The sequence below is a fragment of the Lissotriton vulgaris genome, chromosome 2_1 (genome assembly GCF_964263255.1).
Source record: "Lissotriton vulgaris chromosome 2_1, aLisVul1.2, whole genome shotgun sequence".
Classification (NCBI taxonomy): Eukaryota; Metazoa; Chordata; class Amphibia; order Caudata; family Salamandridae; genus Lissotriton; species Lissotriton vulgaris.
Genome location: NC_141687.1, coordinates 767,889,102 through 767,916,440, shown reverse-complemented (window position 1 = coordinate 767,916,440; position 27,339 = coordinate 767,889,102). Strand labels below are relative to the sequence as shown.

Sequence of the window (27,339 nt, the reverse complement as noted above, 5' to 3'; positions counted from 1 at the left end):
TGGGGTACAAAAGATTGGCAGGTGCAAGGCTTAGAAGCACTGTTTAGAACCTGCATGATACCAGAACAAATGTTATTTTTAAATGACACTGTACACCAAACATCCTGTCTTGGCCTAGCTAAGAACAAAGAAATGAAAACACCGTCTATACCAAAGCCAATAGCTGAGAATACAACTGCAGATAATGAGTTAGACGTGTCACACATTTTACATTTCAACAGAACACATCCTGATTGGAAAAAGTGGTTAATCTGGCCTACAGACACAAATAGATGTCAAGATAGATTCCTGAATAAAACACAGGGTTTAAAAATGACCAGATTAGACTCAAGATATTCCCAGAGACAACATCCAGGAATAATAACAACATACAGTGTAGGTAAACTCTGCCTAGAATGGCTAGCTACATCCACACTGGCTGAAATTAAGCAACACTTGTCTTTATTAAAAGATGGTGCTGATTTGCGCGATTTCATTCTTGGACCACGCAAACAGCGTCAAAAGCGTTTCATAGCGACCAGTATCTATGCTGCTTACAACGAGGCTTGGAAAGTAAAGCAAATTGAAACTGCTGAAAAAATACGAGAAATTGATCGTATTAATTTGGAGAAATCACTTTCTGTGGTAGACAATGGGTTAATGACTCTGTCTTCCAGAATATATTCTTTGGACAATATTGTATCCTCTGCCTTTGATGTGATAGACAGAGATTTGCTAATGTTACAACATGGCCAGTCTCAACTACGCTCTATTATAGAACTAGGCTGGACGCTGCAAAATCTTCGTTCAGGCTATGTGCCTTGGCGTTTAATTAACACAACGTCATTGTTTTCCATTTTTAACCTTACTGATAAACAGATCAGTTTGGCACAGAAAGGAGCAGACTATACAATTTTGAGCATCGAGAAACTCGAGAGATTACCATTGACAATGTCAGAGAGTCCTGTCATTGAATGGATAATACACGGAATTATCACAATTCCGATAACAACTTTCCGATTTCATAAGTGCCTTGAGTACATACCTGCTGGCCAGTATGAACAATTGGGTAAGGGATATATTAAATCCGAATGGAAATTACCATACACTCATTCTTGCTATAGTGACAGCGACAAAAATGTATTTCTTAGTGGTGACAACTGTAAACACTCACTAAGCGGTATACTTTTGTGTCAGGGTATTAATTTACACGGAGCATGTGATGGAAATTCAAACAACCTTTCATGCCACCAGCTAGTCACACCTGCAACTCAGATAGAGCCCTTCTTTATGCAACTCGCAAACGGGAGTTACATTCTAAGAACGGATCACAGGTGCTGTGGCCTCGCGCCCGGACTAAGTTATCTAGTAGAAGTAACGTCCATGGTCAAATGCTGTATGCAAGCATTGTTCCCGAGCGGGCCTCCAGACATAGTGACTCCCATCTGGCCTCGTCTGAATCTCTATTCTATACGAATTGATACATTAAGCAAAATGAAATCTGTGCTTTTACAGACAACAGTGCCTATAACGTCATCTAAAGAGACGTATGATCTTCTAGTCGCAAGGACGGCTACTGAGGTCCATGACCTTTTATCAACAAATTGCCCCGTGCATTTCGTACAAATGCTCGAGCAACTCCTTAACATGTCTAGTGCCACGAGCATCCCAGGCATATTTAAGACAGTCTTTACGGGACTGCTAACACCCTTCCAGGCAATTTTGGGAATCTTTCCTAATTTTGTGCACTCCATCTTTGGTGGTATTCCACTATTTTTGGGACTCATCGCAGGGATTCTATTTTTGACCCTCCTGCTTCGTTATGGCAAGCCTCGGCTCAGACATAGCTCCCATGGGAATGGAAGAGACAATCCTAGCAATGCGCTACAGGGACAGGATAACTAACGTCCTCGGATTGGCCAGGCTGAGAGATCTAAACATGACCTGGTTCCTTTCATTCAGACCGATATGGCAAAATTGCATTTTACCTGTGCTACGGTGTATGCTTTGCGGCGAGGAATGCGTGTTGGACATCTGTCTTTCACTTCCATCAGCAGTACCAATGGACGCCGATACTTTGCTAAGTCCAATAACGGCTCACGCATTGTGTTGTCCCCAGCGGCTACCAATCCTGATGACGGCATTCGTGGAGACTCCTGTACTACAGCCAAGTGGTAACAGTGGAGCGAGTGACAAAAGCAACATCATCCAGGTACAACGTTCTGTGAGCATTGCTGATCCTGCCTTCGATGACAGCAATCATTCTCACACCTGCCAAGTTTCAGCGCTATCTAATTTGGTTGAACTATCACCTGATTTTGTAGACCAATTCTTTGCGAGCCTGTCTGATACGATGTTCTCACCCATAGAGAAACAATAACTTTTGAAAAGCTTTCCAACACACAGCGTTCCTATGAACTCTGGATTCGGCCTTCAGTTTTGATCAACAAAAACTGCCAGGAGCTTTGGTAAACTGATTTTTCTTTGAATTGGACAATTTTTCGAATATTGACCCTTTTACTTTTTTTGGCACGAACAATTCTTTGCTTAACGTAAAAACTATTCTTAGAGAACAGAAGCTTCACACTTCTATTTCTAAACACTTCTAGAGACATAACAACATTACACCAGCCTCTAGCACACATGTTATTACAATACATTTTTATGTGATGATTTATCTCGCATTTCTTCTGTCAGAGATACTTCATGTGTAATTCTTTTTGCATAATCGTTCATTGATTTTATATGCAATAATTTTTTGAATGATTACTATGCTTTTAAAACTACGTACAGTACCTAAATTCCATGTATTACAAGTACGCCTATTTTCGAATGCATTTATGTATTTTGGGGTGGGCTATGTTACACATTGTTACACATGCATCTAATTGCTTAGTTTTAGTAATTTTGATGGACATGAATTCGTGGAGTGGGTGTCATGTGCTTATCTAGGTTCCTGATCGATACTGTGACCTTATGCCCCTATTCGGCTATAAAGCCCTTTATTCCCTATATTGGCATAACCGTTCAAGTGCGATTTTCTGAAAAGTCATCTCTGGCCTCACACGAGCAGAGCCACAGAGCCACATTCCAGCATGACTCTCTGCTACTTCCTTTGCGACCAATTAGTGCAATGACAGAGCAGCAGTCACTATCTGATATTCCTAGATAACACTCCGAGTTCTTCAACAAGATAAAAACTTAGCAAACCTGGAAATCCCCGCTTGCTATGTTTTGATTAGTAATAGAACTCTAATGAGCAACTGATAGCTGCCACTTCCTAGTGACATCTTTTATTGACGTCTTATGTCCAGCAAACTTGCGTCAAACCCGGCACTTGTCAGGTATAAATATTACCAACGTTGCCTTAAGCAATGTGAGAGCGAAGCTAGCTGCTGTTGAGCGTTGCCTGTTGCTGATGCCAGCTGCCTGCATGACCAGTGTTGGTAAAAACTAGCACTCTGTCGCTGCAGCCTGCTATCCTGTGGTGGTGAAGCTACTGATTACCATTATCGCCGCTACAGCGCGAACTGTGGTTCAGTACGCTTGAGGAGCCGTGCAGCCGTCCTCTGCGAAGACATCCAGCCCAGCTGCCCGCGGACGCTGTCACCCCTCCTTCCTCCCGACGCGCTGAGAGAAGCCGCTGCCTTTCTCGTGCAGAGAAATCCAGTCCCGGCGCTTCCGGTTTACCCTCGCGGGTGACTGGGATATCGAGAGAGACCCCTGAAGGAGATACCAATCCTCCATCATTCTATTCAGAGGTATGGTGTTGACTAAACCCTTAGAAGAGAATTCTTGAAACAAACCTTGGCAAAACCAACTTAACTTAAGCTACTTACTTACTCCCCTTCTCACGTGTTAGGCTTAGGTCAGGCACACCGGGGTAGGCTTAGTTAGAAGCACCAGTTGAGTATGTTAGCCTAATGTATATATGACTGTATATATGTTTTATTACTTTTAAACCATTGTATGGCTAAGAAACCATATCAATGCTTTTACAGTTCTATTTCGCAATTCTTATCTTACTGTACGTACTTTTTATAATAACAGTTATTGCAATTGTGGCAATACATTTCTCTTGTACGAGAAGAAAGACTGTTCAATAAATGTCAACCTTTATTGATAAACGCCCGTCTCTCTATTCTCTACATATTGTGAAAGTAAACTGCACCAGACTGACTGAGTGAAATCTGTGTCTATTGTTTCACACGACCCTAGAGATCGACTCTTGATCTGAGGAGCAAAGTTGTCATGTTGCACGGTTGTTGGAAAACTGAATCCCTTCTTGTCTGTGCCAAGGAAGCTGATCACTTCCTATGCAGAGAAGAAAGTTTCCAGTGACCTCTGAGCTAGTTGGTAACACAACCCAATTAAGTTTAGCATAGTCAGTGGAGGCCTGGAATATCCGCAGTTCCACGTCGATACTACTGTTTATGTTATTCCAATGCGCAGGGCCTAGTGGGAAACTAGGAACTACACTACAAAGCTGGGTGCAGTAATAGCTGCTATTAACCTTTCTCTTAGTCACACCCACCAGCTTTATTATTATTATTATTATATTTAATTTTATACAGCGCGCAGCTACCCGGAGGATTCCCGGCGCTAAACAAAGAGGGAGAACGGGGTAGTCACACAAAGACGGTCTCTAGAAGGCATAGAGGGTCTATAGGTTAAATAACAGGTCTTGAGATCTCTGCGGAACCTTAGACAGCAGGATTCAGAGCGTAAGGAAAGAGGTAGGGCGTTCCACAGGGAAGGAGCCAAGTAAGCGAATGAGCGGCCGCCCATTCTGGCTCTCCTGATACGAGGCACCTGATATCTATGTTGGGTAGATGAACGAAGAGTGCGGGGGGACAATAGTGTTGAACCAGAGTGCTTAAATAAAAAGGGGCATTACCTGACTTGATACGGTGCATAAAACAGAGGGCCTTAAATTTAGAGTGGTTTTCAATACGGAGCCAGTGTAGGCTACGCAGAGAAGCAGAAGGGGAAAAGGTTCTGGGGAGATTACAGAGTAATCGAACAGGCATGTTTTGAACCATCTGAAGTTTACGAGTCACCTTCTTGCATGCACCGAGACAAAGAACATTCCCATAGTTCAGCCAAGATGTAATTAACGCTTGGACTACGGTTTTCTGGGTGTAATAGGGAAGCATCCATATGATCTTTCTCAGCCACTTGATGATGGTAATACAGGTGGCCGAGACCTTGATCACATGTTGCCTCATAGACAGCTGATCATCAAATATGATGCCTAGGTTACGAGCTGTCTTGAGGGAACAGGTAGGGGACCCATTTGCTGTGGCCAATGGTGGGGACCCCATAGTGTAGTATTGTGGCCAAACAAGAGAAGCTCGGTCTTATCCCCATTTAATTTTAATTTATTGTCATGCATCCAACTAGCTATGTTATTGAGACCAGAAAGAAGGGATGATGTAGTGGAATTTTGACCTGTGGAAAGTGAATAGATGATCTGAGTATCATCGGCGTAAGAATAGATGATAAGTCCGGCTTGCTCCGAAATGGTAGCTAGGGGTCTTACATACAAGTTGAGGAATAGTGGGCTCAAAATAGAGCCCTGAGGGACGCCATGAGTGGAGTGATGGGTTTTGGAAGCTGAGGAAAGTGAGAAAACTTGGAACGTGCGGTCAGATAAATAGCTGGCCACCCAACCGAGAGCTGAGCCACTGATGCCGATGGACTTAATGGCAGTAAGAAGGATGGAATGGGAAACAGTGTCAAATGCGGCACTCAAATCCAGTAGGATGAGTGCCACAGTTTCCCCGCTGTCTACCTGGCACCGGATGGTCTCAGAGACCCCAAGGAGAGTAGACTTGGTAGAGAAGCCAGACCTAAAACCAGACTGAGACTGATGGAGAAAGTTGCCTGCTTCAATGTAAGTGGTAAGCTGTTTGTTAATGTGCTTTTCCAGAATTTTGGAGCAGACCAGAAGAAGTGAGATGGGGCGAAAATTAACTGGATTATTGGGATCAGCATTAGCTTTCTTTAATAGGGGCACAATCATCGCGTGCTTCCACGTACTCGGGACCTTGGCTTCTCTGAGTGAGGCATTAAGGAGTTCTAAAATTAAAGTGAATGCACAAAAAATCAAGAGTTAAAAGGATTTGTGGGGGCATGGGATCCAAGGGGGAACCAGATTTAATGCAACCCAGGATATTCTGCAGAGAAGTGATAGTAAGAGGGTCCCATGCAGTCAGCTGATGCGGGGAGGGCGGACACATTTGCGCATGTGTTTCTGATTCATACAAAGATGCAGACATGACCGGCTCATGAGAGGACGCAATGTGAGTAGGAACTCCAAAGTTAGCATAGATGGTCTCAATCTTGGCAGTGAAAAATTCTGCCAAGGAGTTACATTGCGTTTCATCCAGGCAAGGAGCTTTGGGCAGGCAGGACATGCCCGAATGTTCCTGCACAGTTTTAAATAAGTCTTTAGGTCGGTTCTGAGCATTTAGAATGGTTAGATTAACATGTTCCGCCTTGGCTAAATTACAAAGGGAATGGTATTTGGTGAGAGCATCTTTGTAAGTTTGTTTGGCCCCAGGATCGTAATAAGCGCGCCATTTCCGTTCCAATTTTTTGCATATAGATTTCCAATTTATTGCTCAGTGAACCATGGAGCGGGGGGATGATGTAAGCTGTGTTTATATTTGCGCAGGGGGAGACATGTATTGACCGGGGAGGTAAGCCAGTTCGGTATAACAGCCTCCTCCTCAATGGTGGCCATATTAATAGAAGGTCTGGTATTCTCAAGACAGGAATTCAGTTTTTTCGAATCTAGATTCTTCCAATTTCTGCCAGCCCTAGGTAGCGTGGAGTTTCCAGGGATTTTCGGGGCACAATCGATTTTTATAGAGAAACTAATTATGTAATGATCGGACCAAGGAATGGCCCTGGGGGACTTGCATGTTATAGTGTCTAAGTTAGAAAAGATGGGATCCAGTAAGTTTCCTGCCTTGTGAGTAGGGCCAGAGTTATGAAGAGAAATGTTGAGTGCTGCTAAATCTTGTATAAGGTGTGTACTGGTGGGGCAGGATTCGTCGTTAAAATGTAGGTTAAGGTCTCCAAGGACCAGGAAGTTAGTTGAGTGCAAGAGTAGTGGAACAATATATTCAGGAAATATAGAGGCCCAAGCATTGGCTGTGCCAGGTGGGCGGTATTTATTTATTTATTTATTTATTGCCATTTATAGAGTGCAGCGTATACCCGAAGGCGTCTTGGCGCTGGTTAATTTGCAAGCTTCAGATGGTAATTCAGATCAATGCTCTGACAGGGTGCCCAGATGTTTAAAAATTATTTGGTAAACAACCACGTTTTAAGTCTTTTGCGAAATTGAAGGAGGGTGGAGCATGTTCTGATGTCCTGGGGCAAAGTGTTCCAGAGTTTGGGGGCAGCAACCATAAAGCGGCGATCACCCCATGAGACTATTTTAGAGCGAGGAACCACTAAATAGTTGCCGTTGGAGGATCGGAGCTGACGGATAGGTTGGTATGGACACAGTTGATCTGTTAGGAAATGCGGACCTTGCCTATTAAGTGCTTTGTAAACTATACACAGCGACTTAAATCTGATTCTGTTCTGGATCGTCAACCAATGGAGTCGTGTGATAGCATCCGATATTGGTGCGAACCTTGGAATGCCAAAGAGCAGGCGGGCTGCCGCATTTTGTATCGACTGCATTTTTCTGATGACTCTGACTTGGGTATTTAGGAATAGCCCATTACAATAGTCCAATGATGTTAAAACCAATGAACTGACCAATGTTTTAATGGCGGTCACTGGGAGATAAGGACTTATTTTTCGGATCATGCGAAGTTTATAGTGGGCTGTAGAAGCCACTTTATTAGCATGATCCATGAAAATTAGGCCTTCATCAAAGGTGACTCCCAAGTTTCTTACTTTAGTCACCGGTGTAGGAGGGGTACCAAAAGTGGAAGGCCACCAGAAGGCAGACCAGTCCGGTGAAAGAGGTCCAAAAATCATGACCTCAGTTTTTTCTGAGTTGAGTTTTAAGCAGTTTAAGGCCATCCACTCTCCTATCTCTGTTAATCCCTTTTGGAAGCGTTGGGCGACCTCCCCACCGTCACCCCTGATGGCCATCACCAATTGGGTGTCATCAGCATATGAGGTTAGGCTCATCCCATGTGCCTTGATGACGTTGGCAAGGTCCGACACATAGATATTAAATAGTGTCGGACTCAGGGATGAGCCTTGAGGTACCCCACATGGCTGTGTCAGCTTAGCAGATTGGTAAGGTCCAAGGGTGACGGCCTGGGTTCTATCAAGAAGAAACGAGGCGATGAGGTCTCTTGCCATGGAGCAGATGCCCATCTTTTCGACACGGTCGACCAAAATACTATGGTCGACCGTGTCGAAAGCCGCCGAGAGATCTAGCAGAACCAAGACTGCTGTCCCACCCTGGTCTCTTATTAGTCTGACATCGTCAGAGGCTTTAATTAAGGCGGTCTCGGTCCCGTGATATTTCTGGAATCCGAACTGTGTGTCGTCCAGAAGTCTGTGTGTCTTAATATACTGGGATATTTGTATATTCATGGCCTTTTCACAACTTTGGCTATAAATGGCAGACTGGCAATTGGCCGGTAGTTTTTTAATTCGGTCTTATCCAGCCCAGGTTTCTTTAACAGTGGTTTAAGGAGTGTAGATTTTAAAATCTGAGGATATGTCCCCGAACACAAGATTGAGTTACAAACTTGCGTCAAAACCGGTATGATTGACTCCATCACTGGAAAAAGAGCTGAGAGTGGGCAAGGATCCAGCATGGATCCGGTTTTAACTGAAGAGACAATAAGTGATATGTCATCTTCGGTTAGTGGGATAAAACAAGTGAAGGATGCGGCAGGACTGGTGTTTGAGAAAGAGGGAATGTTGGTAGCGGACTTAATGGTGGTAGCTTTAGTATTTATTTATTTATTTATTTAGGCGATTTATAGAGCGCTCAACTACCCGTAGGTGTCTCGGCGCTGAGTGGAAGAACTGGTTCATGAGGAGTTATTGCTTAAACAGCCAGGTCTTTATCTGTCTGCGAAAGGAGAGCAGAGATGTGGAGGTTTTGATGAAGGATGGAAGACTGTTCCAAAGTTTAGTGGTGGTGACTATGAAGGATCTGTCTCCCCAAGAGACTTTCTTAGTCCTAGGCACTTGTAGTAGTCCAGCAGTTGAGAGGATCGTAGGGATCTGGTGGGTTCGTAAGGACGAAAGGAGTCTTTCAAGTACGTTGGTCCTTGACCCTGAATTGCCTTGTAGGCAATACAGAGAGCCTTGAACTTGGCTCTCTTCTTCACTGGCAGCCAGTGGAGCTCTCGGAGTGTTCCGGAGATAGAGGCGTACTTGGGGCATCCAGTAATCAGTCTGGCCGCTGCGTTCTGCACCAGTTGTAATTTCTTTAGGACACCTTCTTGAGCGTTGACTAGCAGTCCGTTACAATAGTCAATGCGGGCCATGATGAGTGCGCTGATTAAAGTTTTTCTCATAGTCAGCGGAAGGTAAGGTAGAAGTTTTTTTATCATCCTCAGAGTGTAAAATGAGGAAGATACTACCGCGTTGACGTGATGCATGAGGGTGAGCTTGGTGTCCAGTATAACTCCCAAGTTCCTGGCTTTGGTTACGGGGAGGGGGGGAGGTCCCAAGGCATCAGGCCACCATGTGGGAGACCAGGCAGGGGAAAGATTGCCGAATAACATCACCTCCGTTTTATCGGAATTCAACTTCAGACAGTTTCGTGTCATCCAATTGCTTATTGCCAGCATTCCCAGATTGAAGTTGGAGGCCACTTCATCTCCGTTATTATTTATGGCTAGGACAATCTGGGTATCGTCGGCATAGGATGTAACCGCCAGGTGATGGATTTTTATGGTCCTCGCCAAGTCCGACACATAGATGTTGAATAATGTCGGACTTAGCGAGGGTCCCTGGGGTACACCACAAGGAAGAATGAAGGAAGGTGAATTGAAGTTGCCGAAGGTAACGGATTGAACACGATTGGTGAGAAATGAGGCAATGAGATTCTTCGCTGAACCCGTAATGCCCGTCGATTCGACACGGTCGATCAAGATAGAGTGATCGACCGTGTCGAAGGCCGCGGACAGGTCCAGTAGAATGAGCACCGCCGCACCTCCACCATCCAAAGACTTCCTAATTTCCTCCGTGGCTTTGATAAGCGCAGTTTCCGTCCCGTGTCCTTTACGGAAGCCAAATTGTGTTTCGTCCAGGCAGTTGTTTTGCTCTATAAAGTCGGAGATTTGTCTGTTCATGATTTTCTCTACGATCTTGGCAGGGAGCGGGAGGCAAGCGATTGGACGGTAGTTGGCAACTATGGTAGGATCAAGTGAGCTTTTTTTGATGAGAGGCTTGACGATGGCTCTTTTCCAAATGGAGGGAAAAGTAGTGGACTGGAACATAGCGTTAAATATCTCGGTGAGTTTAGGGCTTAAGATTTCAGGGAAATTTTTGAGAATGGAGGGAGGGCACGGGTCTTCTGGGGAACCAGAGTTCGTGGTGCCTAGGAGATGGGACACCAATTCAGAAGAGATTTGAGAGAAATTTTGGAAGGAGTTGGAAGGGATTGTTCGAGGGGGAATGGTGGAATTCGTGGCCGGAGGAGATTGATCATTATAGACGGAGTAAGAGAGTCCAGTGTCACTAGCATGAGCTTCAAATTGGGAGAAGATGTCAGTGACTTTTTTTTGAAAATGATTTGCCAAGGAATTGCATAGTTCTTGGGTATACGTGACCGGGGTAGAGATTGTTTGTCCAGAGAGATGCGTCACTACCTGAAAGAGTTGTTTGGTTGAATCTTGAGCAAGATTAATTTGATGGGTGTAAAAATTACTTTTCTCTGTGATGATTGATTGTTTGTATGTCAGCAGCATGGATTTATAGAGGGCTTTTTGTTCTGGATCATATTCACGTCTCCATTTGCGTTCTTGACGCCTGCAGTTTTGTCTTTCTAGTCTTAGAGTGTCATTGAACCAGGGTGAGGACTTAGTGGTTCTATTGGAGGATTGTCTCTTGAGTGGGACTGTCTGATCGACAGTGTTTCGAATCCAAGTTGTATAGTTGTTGGCCGCTAGTTCAGGGTCCTCCGTTGTGGGTGGTAGGGATGCTAAGAGTGAAGACTGGGAAGCAGGAATATCGATGCTTTTCCAGGCTCTGAATTTATTCACTGGAGGTGTGGTATGGGCTCTGGGGGAAATAGGATGAAGTAAAAAGTTAAAAAGAATGGCAGAGTGGTCCGACCAGGTGACGGGGAGAAGATCCTTTATCACTAGGGATTTCTCACTGGAGAAAAGACCGTCCAAAAGATGGCCTGCAGTGTGCGAGGCACCTGTGACCAATTGAGGGAGACCTATGTTCATAAGTTCTGATAGCAGAGCAGAGGTATCGGGGTTGTCCAGGAGCTCGAGATGAAAATTAAAATCACCCAGAATGGTGTAATGATCTTCACCTGCCAGTGGTTCCAGGAGCATGGGTAGATTAGTAAGGAAAGGACTGCGAGGTCCTGGTGGGCGGTAGATAAGTGAACCTTTGAAAGGAGGTGCGTTCGGGACAGCAATCGAGAAGGACAGAGCTTCACAGCTAGATGTGGGGATAGTTTCTATTCGTACTGTTAGATTTGAACGGTATATGATGGCTAGTCCGCCTCCCCTTTTAGGAGGAGGTCTGTCCAATCTAACAGTGGAATATCCTTCAGGAGTGGCCGTGGCGAAATCTGGTCCGCAGGAGAGATCGCCCCACGTTTCAGTAATGAATAGGAGGTCGATGTTTTGTGACTCAATAAAATTGCAAATTTCATATTTATGTTTTGGGAGGGAGCGTACATTTAGCAGAGCGGCTAGATAAGGTTTAGGTAATACCTTTTTGGTTGTTAATGTTGTAGGTATAGGTCGAGAATTATTAATGACAAACGAACATTTAGGACAAATATACGAAAGGTGGCGTGGTTGAGTTGCTAGATTAATACGCTGACAATGGTGGGAGGTAGGGTTTAGCGCACGAAGGCATTGGGAATTGTATCTAATGGCGGTTCGGGCAGGGGAGGTGGCCCTAGGCCCGGTCCAGGCGCGGACGGGCAGAGACGGGCTTGCCTTAGGCGCGCCTTCGGCGCGCTGACGGCGCGCCCGCTGCGCTCGTCCGCTGCGCGGCCGGGGGTTGCACATAATATATGGGGGAGGCGAGGGGGCGTGTCCAGATCAATGGGCGTCGCCTAGCTGGCGAAATGGCGGCAGTTTACAGACCGCTGCAGCGCTCAATCAGCTGCGCGGGGAAGTCCTGACCCTTGGATTGCGTGGGCGGAAAGCGAGCAGCAGAGAGCAGTAGTAGTGAAAGCTTGGTAAATGTCGTCAACCTTGGAAAAGAAAAAGTTGGCCAAGGCATCACACATTGCTTGGGAGGGGAGTGGAGTCAGATCGGGTATGTTGCCTGAGAGAGATTTAGTAATTTCGTATAGTTTTTTACTGGAGTTTTTTGCCTGCTCAATTTGATTCAGATAGAAGGATTTTTTTGCCTTTATAATCATAATTTTGTACGCAGCCAGTGATTCTTTATATCGGGTCTTGCTTACTTGGTCGTAAGTCTTTCTCCATTGTCTTTCACAATGCCTATTCTGTTGTTTTTGTTGTTTTAATTCGTCCGTGTACCACGGTGAAGTTGGGGTAGACCTATTCTTAGATATTGATTTAATAGGGGCCAAGAGATTCATGGCATGGCCCAACCAATCCTGAAATAGTTGTGTGGCCCTGGTGGAGTTAGACGGAATTAACGGGCGAGTACTATCAAGCTGGTTCCTTAGATCTAACTAGTTGATATTATGCCATGCTTTAAAAGACCCCAGACTGGGGGGAGTAATTGCCTTGGTTAGAAATTTGTTTATGACCAAGGTACAGAGTAACACATAGTGGTCTGTCCATGGCATTGGTAAAATATCCGATACATGGAGTCCCGGAACATTAGAAAAGATAGCATCTAGAATGTGTCCCGCTCGGTGAGTGGCTGATGTAACCAGATGAGAGTGCCAGAAAGAGTGTAGTTAGGGGAGAGCAGAAGTTTAAACAGGCCGGCTTCACAATTAGGAATAGCTAAGTCTTCCCACTTGCAAGAATAAATTCTTTTAAAAATGATTGCTATCCCGCCTCCCTCCTTTCCCACTCTATTTTTACCTACGTAAGTGTAGTCATCTGGGAGGGCTGAGGCTTTGTTGGGGCCAGAGCTGTCGTTCAGCCAGGTCTCCGTAAGAAACATAGCAGCTGGTTGAGCGGAAATGAGAAGGTCGAAGATGTCACTCCTGTGCTTCGGTAAGGACCTACAATTTAGGCTGATGAAAGTAAGGTCAGCAGGGGAATCAAGGGGTTTGCGCCATAATGAAGTTTGCAAAAAATTAGAAGAGGTTATATCAAGCACAGAGGGGAGAGATGATTGCACTCCGGGCAACTTAGGGGGGCAAGGTGGCAAGACAGAGGGGGGTGACGCAAACATTGTTATGGCCTGAGACTCATCAGGGTCTCTCTGGAGTAAAAATATTTGGCTTTTGAAGAGGCCCCTGGTCGCGGACGGGCGCAGACGGGCAGGACTCTGGCACGACTCTGGCGCGCCACCTTCGCGCCCGCTGCGCGCATGCGCGTCGGCCAGCACATCGGTTATGTAGGGAGGAGGCGGCAGGAAGACTAGACCGCTCCTCCCGCTTCCACCGCTTGATATTTAGATGAGCCTTGGAGGGGCTAGGAAATCCCCCCAGGACGATCTGATGTGTGTGACATCACTAGTGCCATCAAACTTACATTAATTAGACAGTTTGGAAGTAAGCAAGGGCTGCTACATTCAGGATTTTATCAGTGCACAGAAAGAATCAGGCTCGGACAGACTTCTGCCAAGGATACTCAGGCAGCACAAGCTCTGCATGTTGGTAGGGCAAAGAAAAAAATAAGGGTGCCGACTCCATATTCACAAAAAAGCATGACATAAGGGTATCCTGACGACGCCTTTTCGTGACATATATTTAGGTCATGAGGGCAGCCAAGGGGTTAAGGAGAAAGCCTTATTACTCAAGAGAATTCTAAGCAATGAGATGGAGTTTGGTCCTTCATCAGTGACTGAAGAAGCAGTCTTCAAGAAATTTCAAAATTGAAGAATCTATGGAGTGGTCTTCACCTTCACAACTTCTGGACTCCTCAGAGTCTGCCTTTCTTATCGTTCTTTTTTCAATCCTCCTCTCACTCAACTGACAAAAAACAGCCAGGCTCAAGATTGTAAAATGGCTCCGACTAGCACATTGCATAGTACTAGAACTCTAACTGCTGTCTTTCAATGCAACAATCAGTAACTCTTAGATAATATTAAAAGGAAAAACTCTGTGCATGTAAAGCATCTGTCAAGCACCTCGTTGATACCACAAAATACACAAATGCGGCATGATCATTTTACATCTCTTACGATAATTTCTCTTTGGGAAGGAATAAAAAGCAGAATGAAAATTACAGCAACATGATAGCACAGGCTTACATTTTTCTTATATTTTCTTTTTCAATAATTATTCATGTCAGAAACACATTGTTCTACTTACACTAACAGGATCTAAAATCTTTACTGCCGCTTGGCTCCCATCTTTCTTGCTATTGACCTTGTAGACCTTGCCATAAGTGCCTTTACCAATTGTTTCGACAATTTCCCATGAATCAGAGGGGTCAGCCAAGGAATCCAGTCCAATCATATTGCAATTATATGGAAACAATTCATAGAGTGCCTTCCTGCAAAATAAAATTTGTGAGAATTAATCTCTTATTCGAAATGGACACTAAAGTTGTGTAATAAGACATAAATGAAACAATAGAAGGGTGAAAGGTAAAACGAAATCAAGGGAAAATGATTAAATACAAGTGACTTGACATGCAGTGAACATTGGAGTTACAAAATCATCTAGGTTCACATTGAGTCAGGATTGCGCTGCTTTTTGTTTGTTGTTCTTGTCAGTTAACAGGAATTCTGTCTTGGTTGGGTTGAGCTTCAGGTAGGGGCTCTGCATTTTGGTCTGGATGATGCTCAGGCAGGGTGAACAACCTTTACAACGAAACTTTTACAACGCACTACCATTACATATCAACCATTACAACGCAAACCATTACAATGCATTGCGCTGGGGGGCGCTCTAGGATAGGGAATAAGTTTTAATTTACTATCCAACACCTTCCCTAGTGTCCACGGGGACTGGAGTTGGAATAGTAAATTAAACTTTTCACTATCCAGCACCCCAAAGCGCTATGCGTTGTAAAGGTTTGCGATGTAAAAACCGCGTTGTAAAGGCAAGCGTGGTAAAAGTATGCGTTGTAACGTCATACATCCCTCAGGCAGTGTTTGAGGTGTAAGATGTCATGAGCAGAGGAAACGTTCAAGCAGAGATGTGTATCATTGCATACTGGTGAACCTTAATGCTGTTATTTGTGAATACAGCACCACACAGCTCCATGTACAGGTTGAAGTGTGGAACCCTTGGGGACAGGTGTTAGGGATCTTTTGGGACCTTGCAATGCCCATATGAACAAACAGATGTCAGTTGAAAAGTTAGAAGGAGCACTAGTCAAGGACCTTGACAATGAATACCAATAGACACTCTAGAGTGCTTATGAGGATGAGATTGCCTGCTGTATCGTATTTATCTGAGAGGTCTAGCAATATCATGAGGCAACAGGAAACAATCAGAATACCAAGCCTACCTGGGCTATTACATGAAATAAAGGAGGGTTGGCTAGGAAATCTAAGGAAAAGATGAAATGAAAGGAAAGTATAACCTATGTAATAGAGAAATAACTGATAATTACAACATAGATACAAATCAAGAACAAAGAACGACTAACAAGATAAAGGTAAAGGAAATGAGGAAGCAATGCAGAAACAGAAAACAACAATTAAAGACAATCTATGAAAAATCGAAATAAGGCAAGAGAAAGAAAAAAATGTAAAATGGCAATGGAATAATAGCATGCTAACAGAGGAACGAAAAAGAAAGAAAAAGATTGCGTACCTCCTTTATAGTCATGCCTAGGACTCACACACCACCTCTAACCCACATGGTGTTGTGTCATCAGTGCCAACATGTGTTTTCTACAGGAGTTGATTTAGATGAGTAAGGGGTAGGGGGGTTGGTTTGGTGGATGTGTGTGCGTGTTTTTCTTCATAACTTATGGCAATATGCCTCCTCCTGGTCTTCACATCTGGACTTTTATTATAATCATAATATAAAGACGTGTTTAGTTTAGAAATACGTTTATTTAGACCGTAGGTCTTTAAACAGCATAAAACATGTTACAATAAATATTTTCAAACATGCAATACAACATTTCAGGAACACCTTTGTAGGAACAATTCTTGCCTCCATCCAACAGCTTACACAGTATGTCATGTATAAAAACACCCATGATATTCTAAATGATAAAAATATATCTTAAAACGAATGCTGCCACCTAAAAGATTTATTTAGAGCAATGACCATCCTCGTTTGTAGGCTAATTCTCATCCAACCATTACTATTTCCAGCAAGAACTTGTTTACCGCCTTCAGATATTTTGCAATGGCAATTGCTATGTCAAAGTTTGGCATGTCTGTCAGAAGTTTTGTTGCTAATAGGCGCTCGGTCACATTACATTTTTAAAAGATGTCCCAACTAGTCTTCCCACTAAGGCACAAGACCAGCTCCGTACTGCAATTGTGGGGGTATCATTTCATTATATGCTTTCAACAGTGGTCTGTGGGACATATCCCCATAGATAGGGTTACATTTTCTTAACCCATACACTCATGTATGGGCTTTGGCATTCTGGGCCACCAAATGCGTGTCCAATTTTAGAGACTTTTCAAACCAGATACTGAGGTATCTGTAATCGTTCACCTTTTCCAGTTTGGTTGGACCCAGATACCAGTTAAAACTCTGTACTTTTTTCCCAAAGCATACAATTTTAATTTTGTCCATATTCACAATCAAATTCTCAGCCACAAAATATTTGTTAAAAGCAGTTAACTTCCTCTGTAATCTCATCTCTGTCTGGTCAAGGATTACCAGATCATCGGCATACAGGAGGCAGGAAAGTTGTTTCCCATTCATTTTTGGGCTAGCACTTCTATCCACCTTCAAAATAGATGGCAGATCCGCCAGGTATATAGCAAAGGGTGATATAATATAAAGACTCACGTGTTGCTGGCTGAGTGATGTACTCAGAAGTTCACTATGACAGTATTCCAAATACGAAGGGAAGGCCAGTATAAGCCATCTGGCTAGGTACAAGGAAATCAATATATGCACATACACTTTACTACAATTATCCAGGCAGCCTGTTATCCGGAACAGGTATCATTCATTACTGGGTCACTAACATCACTCTCAGGCATACCAGATCCTAGTATAATTCTCAACACCCTGATGTTCTAGGTATTCGACACTGAAGTGGACCAGTGCACAGCAATCCACAGGGATTTTTCTCATTTTATTAGTAAGGGGGGAGGGGCAGAAAAACAGCGGAGGAACACACAAGGTTGTGTCTGCTGACATGATGTCTAACCATCCTTTATCCCTCTTGCTTTCAGATAAATAAGTGTAATCATTATCTTTATGTGTAAGAGATGTGTCGTATTTCTAGCTGTGAGCAAGGCCTATTGTGGCCTGAACAAGTCCTTCCTAAATCTTTTTACATGCTCCCAGGATTGCAGCCCTTCAGTGGGGACCCACCATGCATCATTAGTTTCTGCATTGGTAGGAGTCAGAAGAATATGGGTTGTGATGGCTTTTCTCTGGCCCCCCTGAAAGGAGTGTGTGTGTGTGTGTGAGAGAACAGGACCCTACTAGTTGGGTTAAGACTAAAAGATAGTTAGGACTGTTCATGCTGGACCAGACAACAAATGTCCTTATGTGAAATATTACAACAACAGGCGACCGTTTGGTACACTGCAAATCCCAATTATTTTTAAAAAGTGATATATTTATGTAACGGGAAATGTAAGTTATCTGTTCTAGAATATTACAAAAAACCATTGAAAAATCACCTCAAAGGTGCATAAAAGTAAGTGTTTTATTTAAATGGCACAGAAACGCACAAGTCATGATAGATATCGTTGAATTAAATTATTTAAATTAATTACAAATGAGTAAGACGTAATTAAAGGTTAAATCTTGTTTGGCACAACATTGTGTGAAAATTACAAAAAACAATTTGATGGACAGAATGTAGATCAATGTCATTGTGTGAAAGCACATTTTTCTTGGGGCCCTCCGACACTACATACTCCTGCACTTTCCGCCTGGACTTTGGCTTAAGAAATAGCACGACCAGTGAAGTCTCAGAATCTGTCCACCTGTGGTTAGAGCCCGGATAACACTGTCCTACCCAGAGCTTCGGTCCCTGAGGATCCTGTCCCATCCCCTACAGAATGCCACTTTGAGGCTAAGATCTTCTATAAGAAATATCACACACTGTCACCACTTCACCTTGGTGGAATGGTGGAAGGCATACTACTGAACACAGCTCTCAGTGACTTTTTACAACTAGGTGGATAAACTAACTCAACCTTATTACCATGCTGGGGGATCCACAGTTTTGTTTTTGTTAGATCTCTCCGCAGCATTTGATACCATCTCTCATTCTATGCTTGCGGAGAGACTACACTCATATGGTATTCGAGGCTCAGCCTTGACATGGCTGAATGATTTTCGGTCCGACAGATGGCAAAGGATTATGCTGGGTCCGTATCTTTCACAGAAAACCCTTTTGGACAAGGGCGTTCCCCAGGGCTCTTGCCTGAGTCCGACATTATGTAATGTCTATATGGCACCTTTAGCAAAAATCCTCGAACCATTTGGATTCGAGAGAATTTTTTACGCTGATTATACCCAGTTGATGTTTTCACTGGGTATCGATTTGGAGGAGGAGAAATCCCGTTTTGCAGCAGGCATGCTTGCAGTATAAAACTGGATGACAGCGAGCTGCCTCCAATTAAATCCTAGTAAGACCAAAATTATGCTCATGGGAAAAGCCTTGACCATCTGGGCACCTGATTGGTGGCCAGATAAGTTGGGTACGGCCCCCACCCCGACCCAAGCAGTAAAAAATCTTGGAATCAAACTGGATCCAAAGTTTTCTATGAAGGACCATGTGGCAGCAACGTCTAGCTCCTGCTACTACAGTTTACGCTTATTCCGCAGAATACTTCCCTACCTGTCGACCGACCACAGGAGAACCTTGGTCCAAGCCATGGTGATTAGTCGACTTGATTATGGAAACGCACTATTGGCGGAAATAGGAGAGGTATTGCTTGCTAAATTGCAGGTAATCCAAAATACAGCGGCCAGAAAGATCTTAAATCGCCCCCCAGGCTCCCCTTCCGCTCCTCTGCTGAGGCAGCTACACTGGCTTCCTATTAAGAAGCGATCCTTTTTCAAGATCTGCTGTCTTACCTTCAATGCCGTGAATGGCAGAGGCCCTCTGTACCTTCAGAAGAAATGCTTGAAGCAAGCCTCACGTTGTAACTTAAGGTCCAATTCTCTGGCCCTCTTAAAAATTCCTCGAATCCGTCTGAGCCGGACTGGTGGGAGACCCTTCTCGTACCTTTCTCCGCGGTACTGGAGTCAGCTCCCTGTTGCTCTACGAAAATGTGCTACGTATGCCACTTTTAGGAAACAATTGAAAACTTTTCTGTTCTAACTTACCTTCAACGTAACCGGTTATCTGTCCCAATTCACTAGGGTAGTGCTGAGATGCCTCCTGGTGAGTCGCGCGCTTTAGAAATTCACCTAACATAACATAACATATCCCCGAAAGGGCTTGCAGTAAGACCATAGACCACACTTCGGCACAATAAATGACCTGGGCCCGGTTTTACTGACACTTTGTGTTGGGTTTGCATTACTTTAGTAACACAAACCCGGCACAAAGTGTTGTGGTGGTATTTACTTTCCAATGCAAATCAGGATTTGCTTTCAAAATATGGCCAAAGTAATGCAAAGTAGCATTATGTGCTACTTTGCTTCAAGGGGGCTTCCCATAGGTGGACATATGAGTTCCTTTGAAATCCCACATGGGTTTTGATGCGAAGCCCTATCTACTAACAATTGTAGACAGGAATTTGTGCCAAAACCTTTCGCCTCTTTAAGTCAGACGTAACAGAAGAAAATTGTTTTAATTCCTCATACTTTTCAAAGTTTGCATGTGAGCTGCACGGAACATAGCACATTCAAAGCGAGAAAAGTAATACAGCATAGTTTTGTACTCGAAGACTCAGCTTCCAGTACAAAAGCTATATTTAACAGAATGCACACTCTTGCGCTATGGTACAAGTGTGTGAGCCTTGGCACATGGCAGCCTAAACTGCTGTCTAAAGTGCAGCATTGCTGGGAGAGAGAAAACTGTGCCATAGAAGCAGTTGTGTCAAAAGTTAATGCATGTAAACCACCCCTCACTTACACTTATAGGCACATGGTACCAGCACCAGACAAGTATCAGAGTAAAACATTGTAAGAGAAGATGAGGATAATTTAAAGGGATTACAAAAATGCTGCAGATGGACAAATGGTAAACAAAGAAGAAAAAAATATGAAGTCATATGATTTCCAGATGCACACGTTTATGTAATGGTTAACTTGCAAACATTATTTGTCATATAGCTGCCACAACAGTGTCTCAAATAATCTTTTGTTGTCATGTAAAGAAATAATCATAAAGTACTTAACAAAAGAGAGTATAATTTAGTACACAATTGCTTGTTTTGATGGCTATTTATACACTCCAAATTCAATTGTCTTTGTTGCTTGGAGGTTCCCGCTCAGATATGTTAGATCATGAATTGGTATGGGAGTTATTTTTTGTGTTAATATTTTTACTGTTGGAAATAATAATAAGTAAAAATAACTGTTATGATTAGTTATATATACATAAACAATGAAATAATATGTATGCATTTAAAACAAGGTTAATATATGATTTAAGTGTGTTTATTAACACGTTTTGCTCAGGACACATTTTAGTGAAACTGCCATAAATGGATGACGATTCTCTCTCTGCGTCTTCGCTTCTGCATTCATTCCTCACTTCAGATCTCTCTTTGTTTTTTCTCTACTTAAAGGCTCAGTAAAACAAGAAACAGAATGCTGCAAAGCACACAAGGTCTTTTCCACTGTAGTTTAGCTGCTGGTATAGCATTCTTATGCTGGTGTATAGCACATTGTTTAGAAATGTTTCAATTCAGCTGAACGTCCTGTGACGATGTGTTATGAGGCTGCTCAAAGCTTACTTAGTAATGGGATAGTGTTAGAAGCCTCAATGTGAAGTTACAACCTATGATGTGTTCAATATTGGTTACTTTTAGTCATGCCTTGTTGAATCTGTGTCTTTAGCTACTTTCATATGCCGAAAATTGTGTATACGCATCCCATGCTTTTTGGGGTCAGCCAGAGACTTTCACTTTTCCACCAGAGATGCTGTCTGTTTTCCTTGTGATTCTGACAGTCAGATCTTCCCTGCAGACGTTCCTGTTCTGTTACGGATGCTCATTTGAGACTAAGGGGCCGATTCCGATGTCGGACGGACTCAGGTCTGTCCGACATCGGTCAGGAGCCGTTACAGCCCTGCAAGTACGATGCGACCGAACCCTGTTCGGTCGCATTCGTATGCTTCACAATGGAAGCATGCATTCCGAGCGGAATGCATGCCTGCATTGTGTAAAGCAAGGATGCAGTTCATCCCTGCACCCTGTGGCCGGCACCCCAAGGTGCCCGCCACCGGGGGCAGGGATCAACAGAGGGGCACCATAGGTGTCCCCAGGGTGCCATTTGGCGGCCTTGCACCCATTGGCGCCCTGCTGGTGGTCCCCAGAGACAGTTTCGGACTACCTTTTCATGCCGGAAACACCGGCACGAAAAGGCAGTGAAAAACTGCCATTGTACTCCCTCTGTCATAAAGAGGCGACCGGGGGAGTACTGAAAGATTTCCGGATGGCAGACGGGCTCTCCGAGCCTGTCGTACGCCATCCGGAAATCCGAGTCGGATTCCATTCCGACCGAGCCCATCGGAATGGCTCGGTTGGAAAGGAATTTGGCCGACACGTTCCGATTCGGTCTGAAGGGCTCCAAACATGGTTCGGAGCCCTTCCGTCCGGAATCGGAATCGGCCCCTTAGACTGATTTATAGACTTTTTGACTATTCTGTATAACTTTGCAATCCTGAGCCTTCATGACATTTATTCCGAACTGCTCGATTTCGAGATTTTGTAACAAAGTCCTTTGGCTTTTCTACAACCTTGAACTCAGTTATTAAGTGGTCTTTATGACTAATTATGCTTTTCTGCTATACTGATGTTGTATGGGAGTCCTCTTATGCTAGACAAACCTGGAAGTGGAACCTCTTGAAGTAAATGGCGCTATTTTGACATTTTTGGGTGTTCCGATTATTGGGGTACAGTCCTGATTGGAGGGGTACGGGTTTCCCCTCCTACACTGACATGTTTTACATTCATTTTGCTTTGTATGTTATGTTTGTAAGAACTTGCAGGACAGGCAGTGGAGCTCAGCGTGGCTAAAGGCGAGCTTACAGTCAACAGGCGATAGAAGAGGTAGCTGGTTATTGCTTTGTTACGGCATTTTGATGTAGTGCTCTTTAAAGAAGCGTATGTGCAACTCTTTCCTAAATTGGAGAAGCACTGGGAAAGTCTTTATGGATATAGAAATGTTGTTTTTCGTTTTATCCGTTTTCGGCTCCTGGAAAGACTCTTTCATAGCATTGAAAATACAGAAGGGTTTCAGCTAACAACTAACGAGAACATAAGGAGATTGAGATGCCCGGTAACTAGAGAGGTGCTACCAGGACCAGAGTTAATGAGTCTGGCTGGTGTTTTTCCTCTTCCCCCTAACCACCCTGTTATCAGGCATCATTAGTGTCCTGGCATGGAAGGAATTGGAATTACTGGGTTCAATACAGTCCACTTTCCACCTGCTATGTGCAAGGAAGCCCACTGGTTTTACCAGGGACGTTCCTGGACTCAGTTAAATTTGTAATCCAGCAAAGCGTTATCCTACCTGATGATACATCTCCGCCTGACTCATAAAGGAGCCAAAGAAGAGTTGGCTGTCTTACATCTGCTCAGGTTAAGCCTGTCGGGCTCTTGTCTCAGACTGATGATGCTCCACTAGCCAGAGATCATCAGAGTTCACAAAGTACTGAAGTAATAGGGTGATTGGTGTTTTACCCCTTGCTGAAAACTACCATTATGTTGTTAATTTCCCCTATCAAGGTGTCCTCCTATTTTCTGCTCTCATAATGAAGCCCGCCAATATGCAATCAAAGTAAATGAACGGGTCCCACCATTTATGCTTTTGCATTTTTTGGAAGTGTCACCAGTAGTATGGATGATGCCTTTGTTACTAACCAAAGAAGCTCCACACATACCTTTGATCACTGCCCACAGACAACGACATTTTGAAGTAAAGCAACGTTTAACCATGGGCCCACCCAGTACCGGAAGCAAACCTCTGCTTCTCTTTTAGCGATGCATCATCGGCTGACATTTAGGCTAGAAGTCTTCTGTGCAATTTGGTCCTTCTGGATGTACTGAATCTAAGATAGCATTCATCCGCTGCTGCAACTGATTTACATTGAATTTGCGTATGCTCCATTTCCTACTCTGCTCTGAAAAAGCACTTTGCTTTTGGAGTAGTTTTAGTTGTGTTTTCGAGTTGGCAATCAACCTGCATATTTTTGTACTGCAAGACATAATAGTTAGTAAAGTTCACCACATTTTTCGGGCCATGACCTCTGTAATGCCCTCTCTAACACTCCCACCCATCAACTTTATAATAGAGTCAAGCCATCATATACAGTTTATAAAGCACTTCCTCACCTGAGGTAGTGAGACATTGTACAATTAAGTTAAACCAGGACAGCTTCCACAATGTATTTGACATCAAAAGAAAAAGGAATACAATAGGAAAATAGGAAAGTACTATATCCCAAAAATATAACAAGCTTGATAGAATCACACAACACCCTAAGACATACCATTTTGAAACGAAATCTTGAGTAGGAAAGCTATTTTTAAATCAGGTCGTGTAAGCTCAGTAGGTTCAAGAGAAAGGTGGCTACAGATGGGAAAGGGCAATGAATTCCACAGCCTTGGTGTTGTAGTGGACAAAGCATGATTTAGCCATTTAAAAAGCCCAGGCCTAAGAATTTCTTACCTTAACAGTATTGTACTTAGAGGAAATATGAGTCCATTAGCCAAACAGAGATTTGAGCGCTCATAAGCAGGCTTCTGCTAAGTAGCAGCCTTGCATGTAATATATGCTACCATAAATAGGGAGCGAAAGTGCAAAGGGCACTAGGGTAAATAATCTAATTAGCAAATGTTCAAAGATTCTGAATACGTGAAAACTAAAGTTCCGTTTTTTGTGCACCTAAGTGAAACCTCAGTTAGCACAATGTGTGTGGATGATGCCCAGAGGGAAGAGGTGGGAGTATCACAGTTTTTTTTTTATTTCATTTGCTGTTTTTTATCTTAATTAGTAGAGTTGAGACAATTATTATCTGTTCATTACTTTAAAAAAGTATTTTTGCTCATAGGGCAAAGTACCAACTACCACTGCCAAATTGCTTTTGCCATATTGGGGAGCAACTTCAACTCTATGGACCCTTTTCCTCTGCTTCCTAACAACTCTTGGGGCCTGATTACCAGTATAGATGCTGTTTATCGCACCTGACAAATAAAGATATCACGGGGTATGCTATTTATAGGGTGCGATAAATAGCAACTAATACGAGTTTCTGAGGAATAACATGCACATTTTGGTGTTAACGCACTAAAATCTGTATGGTACATAAATACTCAACACATATCTCCTGTTAAATTTCGCCAGGTTCAAACTGCTGAAATTCAACAAAGGTTGTGGTATTTAATGCATGCGATAATTATCAGATATGTTAAATACGTTCCAACTCGTAATTCTGATCCCATCAGGGGTTAAAGCACAAGTCAAAATACACCAACCTTCTTGTAATTATGGCCTTAGTTTTCGTAACCAGCTCTGCAGTCTAATCCAAAACATTACCCAAAAGTCAAGACAACAGCCTCCACCATTCAACCTTTTCTTGACTTTTAACTCCAATCGCACCCTATCAGGTCAGCCTTTCTACCTGAGCCACCCAAAGTGCTCAACAGACTTCTTTAAAAGAACCAAACTCTTCAGCTACACATCCCTAGATGCATGCCTCTCCGCTGGCCTTTAATAACAGAAACCTAGAAGCTCATACATCTCCTGAGTCACAATGCCGCACCTTCCCATCTCCAATAACAACACCCAGTATGCCTTGTGTCTCCAAAGCCGAATCCCTCATTCTATCTATAGAAGTCATTCCGGGTTAAAGTAAGCTTAACAAATACAAATAACACCCCTCAACCTCACTGCATCAGACACACCTTCAGTTTCACCCCTTCCAAAGCACATCATATCGCCCTCACCCGCCACTGCTTCTTCACCTAATATCTTAGAGGGCCCCATCCTTAGTCACTAATGCCCCTCCCCTCTTAGGCACTAATGCCCCTTCCCCTCTAGCCCAGTCCCTGAAATACCACCCCAACCATCAGCATCCTGTTTGTCATCCTTTCTGTACTTGCCCTGGTGAATTTTTGTAAACAGTAGGTGCCCTGAACCTTAGGGCTCGATTCCGATCTTGTTCGGAAAGCATACCGAACGGCTCGGTTCTGGAATGCCTTCCAGACTCGGATTGGGGGAGTCTGACCAAACAAGTACGATGCATCCGGATACGATTCGGTCGGACTCCCATTGGCTTCAATGGGAGCCTGTGTTCAGAACGTGAACACAGGCTCCCATTGAAGAAAGGGGTAGTTGGGGGAAACTTTGCACCCTGTGGCAGGCACCCAATGGTGCCTGCTACATTGTGCATGGTTGGAAACCCACGGGCCGATTGAGAGGGCCCGGGTGAAGTGGGGCCTGCTACGGGCACGCAAAGACCTATTCCGGCAGCCTTTTTGTTCCGGGCAAACCGAATCAGAAAGGCTGTCAGAATCATTCATCGTACTTGCTTGCTCGCAAACCAAGTCCATAGAGCTGTAGGGATTGTCTCTGGAAAGGCTTGATCTCTCCAAATGCCTTTCAGAACTAATTCGGTCAGTGCTAAGGGTTTAAAGGCATGTTACTTGGTCATTCGGAACTGGGAACAAATCGGTCAGGAACAAGGGGTCGGGATCAGTTTGGGCAAAGCTGATTCCGATTTGGAGCTCTTCCAAACAAGATCGGAATCGAGCCCTTAGTGTACTTGTGTGGTGGACTATCATAAAAATAGTGCCAGTGCTAAGAATTAAGAGCCAGCGTTGAGCACCAGCAAACACGACACAAATTAAGCACTGTACACTTACTTGAGCAGCCTTGCATTCAATTACCACACTTTACTTTGGACTTCCAAGCTCAATTTGGATTGCCAAAGAGATTGTCACTAAGTCTGCGTTGACAGCATAGCTCTCTGTAAGCCTGTTGTTGCAATTTCTTTAAAATATACCTAGAATGGACTGTGGATCCACTCAGAGGAGCATTTCTCTTTCACTTCATACTGTGGGTTGTTTGGTGTATCTTTCGGCATCCCATGAACTGATTGTAATGCCCGAGGGACTACTTTACATCTGAAAAGCACACTGAATCATCTTACATTTATGTCAAGCCTGCATTGGATACAGAAAGCTATCCGTTTATATTTTGAATTTGTATTACAGTAGGATTTTCCATAAATAATTTAGTCAGGACTCACCTTTTGTCTACTGGAGCAATCCATATACATGATTGAACAAGCATTTGCAAAGGTAATAAGACTGGCTTTAATATGCCAACAGAGGAATGGACACACATATGCTGATTACATGCTTACACTCAATAAGGCCAGATCAGCAAGCCTTGCTAATGCTTTTCTCCAAAAGGACCCCAACATTCCACAATATCTACTCTGTTCTGATATGCCGGAAAATATATCTGTTCTTTTTCTTAACATCTTCGCTGACCAGCCTTGGGCAGGAAGAAACCACATCTTTAGAAAGTGCTGTATTACTCATGCGCTTTAAAGCTTTGGTCTGTGACATTTACTCGTGCATGCATTATCATTAGTTAACAGACTCCCGGATCCGGGTTACACTGATTGTGTGTCTTGCTGACCTGACAGTTCAAGTGCAGGTGATAGTACCTACAAGTGCTGCGAAACAGAACACCCTTGCAAATGAGGCAAACTGTCACACGACACCATCACTCCTCTCAGTAACTTGAGGGTGCAGGCTCTGTCACTCCGCTCTGTCACA

General features: G+C 43.7%; 1 protein-coding gene across 1 annotated transcript in view; it reads right to left on the bottom strand.

Moving 5' to 3' along the window:
- Positions 1-27,339, bottom strand: part of LOC147731129 (myosin-IIIb-like) — a 309,461-nt gene that overhangs the window by 265,344 nt on the left and 16,778 nt on the right. Inside the window, exon 2 of the mRNA XM_086954154.1 lies at positions 14,576-14,759. Within this exon, the coding sequence (XP_086810280.1) occupies positions 14,576-14,759 (184 nt within the window). The remainder of the gene's footprint in view (positions 1-14,575; positions 14,760-27,339) is intronic.